Consider the following 8114-nt stretch of genomic DNA (forward strand, 5'->3'; position numbering starts at 1 on the left):
GCTGCTGAGCCCGGCAGATTCTAAAGTACAAGATTTCTTACTTTCACTACAAGTTCCACTAGCTATAAGCCTTCAGACTTTTCAAATATTCCTAGATATGTGGTTCAGAGTTTTGGAGCACTACTTTGAACTTTGACTGGTATTCTGTGGCATTGGTGATGGAAAACTTCACTGCACCTCTACCCTATCCACCATCAAGCCCCACCTCCCCAATGTCACTTTTAGAAGTTTTGTTTTGTTTTAACACTTTAATCATCATTCATTCAACCCACTACTACATACTTCCTTAAGATTATTTCTCCCCTAAGAAGGAGACATAGAATTAGTACAAAACAAAAGTAAAAGCAAAACAAAATGAAAAAACACACCCTGTTGCCCATGTTACCCTTGGGTAGGAAAAGAAATCCCCTTTAAAGTACCCCAAACCAATCACCATAGCCTTCTGAGCTGATCTCTCTACTTTGAATTTAACTAACCCACCAGATCTCCTTGGAAGTCACTGCTTTGAGTAGATGTTTTTCTTGCAGATACCCTACTGAGACTAAAACATGTATATTACTAAGAGAACTTGTCTGTTGCCATCCATTGACCACATAGATATGTTCAAATATGTTTTGTTTGGAATGAACATGTAAGTATGTGAACTGTCTCCTAATAACAAGCAATACTTTTTGATTTGCCCTCTAGCAAAGGTCACAATATATTCGAATGTGAGCATGAATTGTCAGTACACAACTGGACCAAACAAAGCGCTGGTTAAGTATTATTTAGCCACAATGTTAAAATGCTGCCGTTGTACCTGCTTTAGCTTAGAATTTCCAGGAATGGCTTTTACTGTCTATGTGTAGGATTACTATATTTTAAACTTATTGCTGCAGTTTTAACAGATGTCAGCTACAAATTAGGATGTTTTATTTACTTTACAAGCAAGAAAAAAACATTAGGTTATAATTATCTACTATATTTCAATTACATTGTAATAGGATACCTTCCAGGAAAAAATCTGCAATAAATATGTTAAACTAATAATCTTGATGATTTTAAGATGAAATAACCCTTTGTTCCCACATTTAAATACTTGTATTTTTAGTATGCTTGTGAGCTAACAATAGAAAAGTATGGCAAATTACAGGATAATGGGGTTTTCCTTATTTTAACCAAAAGAATTAAGCCTGAACATAAGGCAATAACCTGTAGAACATAGAAAGCTATATAAATGGTTTGCTATTGCTCTGGACACATTCCATCAAATATCCTTCACAGTCAGATGTAATCTATTGTGGCTCTTGCTATTTTTCTTGATGCCGACCTCTTCCCTCTTTTAGCTATGATAACAACTGTGTTGTTGTTGTTGTTATGTGCCGTGGAGTCGGTTCTGACTCATAGTGACCCTGTACAGGGTTTCCGAGGCTGTAAATCTTTACGGGAGCAGAAAGCCTCATCTTTCTCCCATGGAACAGCTGGTAGTTTCGAACTGCTGACCCTGAGGTTAGCAGCCCAATTCGTAACCACTACGCTACCAGAGCTCCTTTATGTATTGGGTTTTAACATTTTCTTGATCACAAATGGTTTTGAGTTCTAAACCACTGATGTTCTGAGTTTAGTTAGTCATTCTATTTATTTATTTATTCATTCATTCAACCATTGAGCAAGTATTTATTGAATGTTATTATGTTTCAACCACTGCAAAAAGTACTAGAGATAAAGCAATGAAGAAAACATACAATCTCACATTCTGGTCAGTATGTGGGATGTTTGACTCGACAACAAATGGGTCCTGACTGCTGTGTTTAGGTTGGTCTGCCTCCTACCTCTGCTGTTAGCTCTCATCTCTTACTAGCAATCTGTCTCACTGTCTAGCCTGAACTATCATCACAGATTGTTTCCCTAAGCATCGTTCCAAGTCGACAGTAAACCATACCTCTGGATGGAACCAGTGATGGTTAATTTTATGTATCAAATTGGTTACAAAACGGTGACTAGGTGTTTGATCAAACACTAGTGTATTTGCTGCTATGAATATATTTTGTAAATGTGATTCATATTTATAATTAGTTGACTTTAAGTAAAGGAGATTACCCTCAATAATGTGGGTGGGCCTCATCTACTCAGCTGAAAACCTTAAGAGCAAAAACTGAAGTTTCCCAGAGAGGAAGGAATTCTGCCTTAAACTGTGACATAGAAGTCCTGTATGGGTTTCAGGCAGTCCTAGGGACTTGGGACTTTTCGGCTCCCAAAACTCTGTGAGCCAATTCCTTAAAGTAAATCCTACTGATTCTGTTTCTTGGGAGAACCTTGACTAAGCAGTTCATTGTTTCTCACTTTAGATGTGCTGTTCCCTGCTCTTCCATGGGGTCTCCAACCATTATTCCCAGAGTATAGGGTTTTCCTGTGTTCCCCTTCTTTGATGGTGTGACTCAATTCTAATGACCTGGTCCTATGATCAAGTTCAAACACATCTGTGCCATTTTTCTCAGGAATGAGACTTTGGGAAGACTAGTCATTGTCAAGTGATATTACATATTACAGTAAAGCCTCCTAAAGCCAGAACCTATGTAAGGTTGAAATCTGTCAAAAAAGGAAAACTCAAACACATATTTTCCACTAAAAAGAGAAATAAAAAAGTGGCAAGACTTCAAACCTGTCAAAAGTGACAAACTTGTGACACCTGCAAAACAAGGCAGTCCCATCAAGTTCCAGCTCTCAAAAATTTCACTGGACATTAAATACAAAATACGATCTTTCTCATCATTATGTATGGTAGCTTACTTGATAGTTCTCTGAGCCTATCCCAAAATGTAAAAAGACAAACACTAAACCTTTCAAAAGGTAAGAAAATTAGGTTGCCACACACTCCCATGTTTTCGCCATTGTTGAAAACTGACCATCAGGAGTGTAGGCAGTAGAGCAAATTCTGAACTGCTTTTAATGGACGAAAAGAATATCACTCACAGACTCATGGGGCACTCATGGAAGGGGGAATCCTGAACAGCAGTGAAGCATGGTGGTTAAGAATTCCAGTTCTGGGCTGGATTGCCTAGCTATAACCCTTAAAATCCTCTCTGTGTCTTTGTTTGTTGTTGTTGTTAAGTGCTGTCGAGTCGATTCCCACCCATAGCGACCCTGTACAGGGTTTCCCAGGCTGTAAATCTTTACGGGAGCAGAAAGCCTCATCTTTCCCCCGTGGAACAGCTGGTAGTTTCGAACTGCTGACCTTGAGGTTCGCAGCCCAATTCGTAACCACTACGCTACCAGAGTTCCAGATAAGTGTCCTAGTTTACTCATCTGTAAAATAGATTGAGGGTAAGTCAAACGTTAGCTGCATTCTGGCTATAGAATTTATTTTAATCAACTTTTAGAAAAGACAAATACATCATTTTTGGCCATAATCTCCTTGCTTTCCAATATATTTGTCAACAAGGTTTCATATTCCCTTATTTAAAAGTATTTTAAGCGGAGCTTCGAGCCACGAATGTGCCGTGGTCTTAACTTCATTGAAGGGTTGCTTTCAGGGGGTCAAACAGGTGAAAGCCTGAAGGTGTAAGATCAGGACTATATGGAGGATGCTTTAATACCTCAAAATGAAATTTTTGCTGTGTGTCAACAGTGTGAGTAGAGGTGTGTGGATGTGCATTGCCATGCAAGTTCACAATGCCCTTGGATAACAGTCCTCTGTGTTTAATCCGAAGTTTAGGCTTCAGCTCTTCACTGAGCATCTCACTGTAATGAGCACTGTTGATTGTTGAACCTTTTTCCTGATAGTGTTCCAATACTGGCCCTTGAGAATCCCAGAAAATTATGCATCAATTTTTCAGTTTATGGTTGACTTCTGAACTTTTTCTTGGTCGGCAATTGAGGATGTTTCCATTCCATACTTTGCTTTTTACTCTCAGGCTCCTAGTGATGAATCCATGTCTCGTCACCAGTAACGATAGTTTTAAAGAAAATTTTACCATCCTTCAAATATCGGTCCAAAGTTTGTTTGCTGATGTCCAAATGTTTCTGTTTATGCTCTTCTGTGAGTTGCTTCATTATCCAACTAACACAAACTTTTCGAAACCCAAGTCTGTCATGGATTATTTCATAGGCAGAGTCATGGCTGATGTGTAAATGATTTGCCACACAATCCACTGTCACTTGTCTATTCAACAGAATCATTTCATGTGCATGCTCAATGTTGTCATCAGTTGTGGACCTGGATGGGTGTTCTAATATAACTGAAGTGTGGATAATTTTTGACTCAATCTTGTACATAAGATTGTGAGAATTAAATGAATTAATACAGGCAAAATGCCTGATATTTTGCCTGGGACATAGTAGATACATAATAAAAGTTAGTTCTTCTTATCCCAATCTCTTCACTTATTTTACAGATGAAGATACAAACTAGCAAATTAGAGAAAATACCATTGCTAAAAGCATGTGTCTTGGGCCTCACCATATAAATAACATAGATTGCTTTCTGATACCCTGCTTACTTAACAAAAGGAAATAAATGAGTGCTGAATCATTTGCATTCTCATAAAGAGGCTACTCAGTTATATCTAAGTTCCTCTTCTCTTCTAATATGGAAAATTTCCAAAGACATATTTTCCCAGTTCTATTCTCTCAACTTCCAGCAAGCAGGATTAATTAGAGGAAAGTGATACAAGGTTAGGAGGCCAAGTGAAATTCAACTGTATGCCCTAAGAGGGCAACCATTTCATTCCTTACCTTAAACTTGTCAACTTCAGGTTTGGAACATGTTGCATGGTAAGACAACACCTGATTCAGAAAAAAAGCAAAGGAAAACTTTAATAACCAGACATGACTATCTTTTCTGAATTTCTCCTGGTTTAAGAAATTTGACTCATGTATATCACTTGCCATAACAGTGAATTATAATATACAACAAGAAGGTTCGATAACACTCTGTGACATAGATTATCTTCTGTGTAGCTACAATGATATCCCTTATGATGCTGAATGAAACGACCCCACATTGAAGACTAAGTATTTTATACCAGGCTTTTCCACGGTAGTTATTTCATCAGGTAGACAGGGTGTGGCTCAAGACCATAGCTCCTAAAGAGGGTGAGTACTTGTCCAGTTAAATACCCTGGGAAAAAATCATTTAATTTGTATTCCATTAATTCTCGGAGCTTTGTTTTTCACCACTGCCTTTCATGCAGCTTGGACTTCTTCCTTTTAATACCAATGATTCTTGATCATTGGGTACCTCTTGAAGTGGCTGAACATTGACCAATATTTTTGGTACAGATACTCTGTATATTACTTCCATTTTCTTTTTTTATTTTATCATTTTTGGGGGGGAATGAGTAGGAGTAAGGAGTGAGGGTTAGGGTTGAGACTATGGCTAGCTCTTGGCTAAGGTGAGGACTTTGTTTATTGTTAGGGTTATAGTTAGGACTGACTAGTGTTACTATTAAATGTGAGTGTTGAGCTAGGGCGAGGAGTAAGGCTCAGTCTAGGTTTTAGGGTTACAGTTAGGTTTATTTTTTTTGCTTGAAATTTATTTTATTTCCTCTTCACTTGGAAATTCTGTAACTGGATTGATTATTCCCTCTTTTTATTTGATGGGTTTTTGTTGTTGCTGCAACTGTTTTTCTAGTTTTCTCTTTTCAGTCTTATAGGTCTATTTTACTTTGCATGCTGTGTGAGGTGGACTGCTAGCCGCAAGATCAGCAGTTCGAAACTACCAATCACTCTGCTGGAGAAAGAGGAGGCGGTCTATTCCCCTCAAGCTTTACAGCCTCACAAACCCTATACAGTGTCACTATGAGTTCTAACTCTTTCTGAGGGTTTCACATAACCACTACTACCACCAACACATATCTGGGTTGAGTCTAGATGATATTGGTATATATTTTAGTCTAAGGTTGTTGTCTGATGTTGTTGGTTCTCTGTCCAAAGAACTCCCTCTAGTAATTTTTGTAAGATTGGTCTGGTTTTAAACATTCTTTTAATTTTTGCTTGTTTGAAAATGACTTACTTTCACCATCATATTTGATGAACAATTTTGCAGGATATACGATTCTTGGTTGGCAATTTGTTCCAGTAAGCGTTTTATATTTGTAGGTAACTATTAATTTTTCATGAGCGGCAATTCGGATTCTTTCCTTGTCTTTTTTTTTTTTTTTCTTTGAAAAGTTTGATTATAATATTTCTTGATACACACACACACACATCTATATCTATATCTATCTATCTATCTATCTATCTATCTATCTATCTATCTATCTATATGTTTGTTTGTTTTTTTTGCAGGGGTGGGGGATCTATGCTGTTTGTAATTTGTTCAATTTCTTGAAAGGCGATCTTCTCATCTTTCATGATGTTTGGGAAGTTTCCTTCCAAAAACTCTTGGACAATATTTTCTATGGACTTTTTTTTTCTTTTTCTATTCCTTTTCTGGAATTCCTATCACATAGAACATATTTCTCTTGATACTATCCCATATAATCCTTAGGCTTTCTTCAGAGTTTTTTGTACTTTTTTTCTGATTGTTCCTCTAGAAGTTGAGAGATTTTCATGCTCAGTAATTCAGCTTTCCATTGATTCAACTATATGTCTCTGCCCTTTCAGTGTATTTTTCTGTTTCTGAAATCTTACTGTTAATTTTCTGACTTTCTAATTGCTGATTTTACATGGTTCCCATTTTTTCAATTATTTTGTCAATTTGTTTCCTGATTTTTTGCATAGCTTTGTCTATGTTTTCCTTGATTTTGTATGCAGTTTTCTCAATCTCTCTGTTGTATAAATGGTGGTGGTTATGGTTGTGTGCCGTCAAGTTGGTTCCAACGCATAGAAACCCTAAAGAGGGTTTCTGAGGCTGTCTGTGATAGGGAGCAGAAAGCCTCATATTTCTCCCTCTGAGTACACTGGCAGATTAGAATTGCTGATCTTACAGCTAACAGCCCAGCTCAGAATCCACTATACTACCAGGGCTCCTTGTCGTTTAATTAACATTCTTTTAAATTCCTCATCAGGTAATTCTGCTACAATTTCTTGTGTTATGTTTTCTGACTCTATTTTGGTGACTTGTTTGAGACATGTGTTTTGTTTCATTGTGTAAAATGAAATTTTGTATTTTTTCCAAGACACTGTGTTCTGTTTATATTCAGTTGTTGATTGTATATTTGTGTATTCTCAGGCACTTCCCACCTATCTCCAGGTAGGTGTAGTAGAGACTGGAAATCTGAGAACAGTTAGTTCTTTGCTCAGTTTGTAGTGCAGTTGTTTGGAGTTTTGGTGTGGAACTGTAGGATAGGCACTGGACTGCTAACTGCAAAACTGACAGTTCAGACTGACAAGCTGCTCCTCAGAAATCCAGTTCAGGGAATGTATGAAATATGAATCTAAGAAAATTGGAAATTGTCAAAAGTTAAATGGAATGTAAATCCCAGGTGTTAGTGAGCTGAAATGGACTGGCATTAGCCATTTTGAATCTGACAAGCACATGCTTTACTATGCCAGGAATGACACTGAAGAGGAATGGCAGCATATTCATCATCAAAAAGAACATATCAACATCTGTCTTGATGTACAATGCTGTCTGTGCTAGGATAATATCCATACATCTATAAGGAAGACTAGTTAATACAACTATTATTCAAATTGACACACCAACCACTAAAACCAGTAATGATGAAATTGAAGAACTCTACCAACTTCTTTAATCTGAAATTGATCAAACATGCAATTAAGATGTGTTGATAATTACTGGAGATTGGAATACAAAGGTTGGAAACAAAAAGTAAGGATCAATAATTGGAAAATATAACCTTGGGGATAGAAATGATGCTGGAGATCGCATGATAGAATTTTGAGAGACCAATGACTTCTTCATTGCAAATACCTTTTAAAAACAACATATAGACATTTAAAGATCACCTGAGGAATATATTTGATGCATTATACACTAAAGACCAAAGAACAGAAGAGTTGTGAGATGACATTAAGAACATCATCCAGGAAAAAAGGTCATTAAAAAAAACAAAACAGTAAAGAAGAAAAAGATAAAAATGGATGTCAGAAGAGACTCTGAAACTTGCTCTCCAGCTTAGAGATGCCAAATCAAATGGAAGAAACAAGGAGGTAAAAGAGCTGAGTAG

The 8114-nt window shown here is 37.0% G+C and overlaps 1 protein-coding gene across 1 annotated transcript in view; it reads right to left on the bottom strand.

Annotated features, from left to right (window-relative positions):
• Positions 1–8114, bottom strand: part of PDE11A (phosphodiesterase 11A) — a 747671-nt gene that overhangs the window by 246684 nt on the left and 492873 nt on the right. The window contains exon 10 of the mRNA XM_006866701.1: positions 4714–4764. Coding sequence (XP_006866763.1) covers positions 4714–4764 — 51 coding nt within the window. The remainder of the gene's footprint in view (positions 1–4713; positions 4765–8114) is intronic.

The sequence above is a fragment of the Chrysochloris asiatica genome, unplaced genomic scaffold, assembly GCF_000296735.1.
Source record: "Chrysochloris asiatica unplaced genomic scaffold, ChrAsi1.0 scaffold00094, whole genome shotgun sequence".
Lineage (NCBI taxonomy): Eukaryota > Metazoa > Chordata > Mammalia > Afrosoricida > Chrysochloridae > Chrysochloris > Chrysochloris asiatica.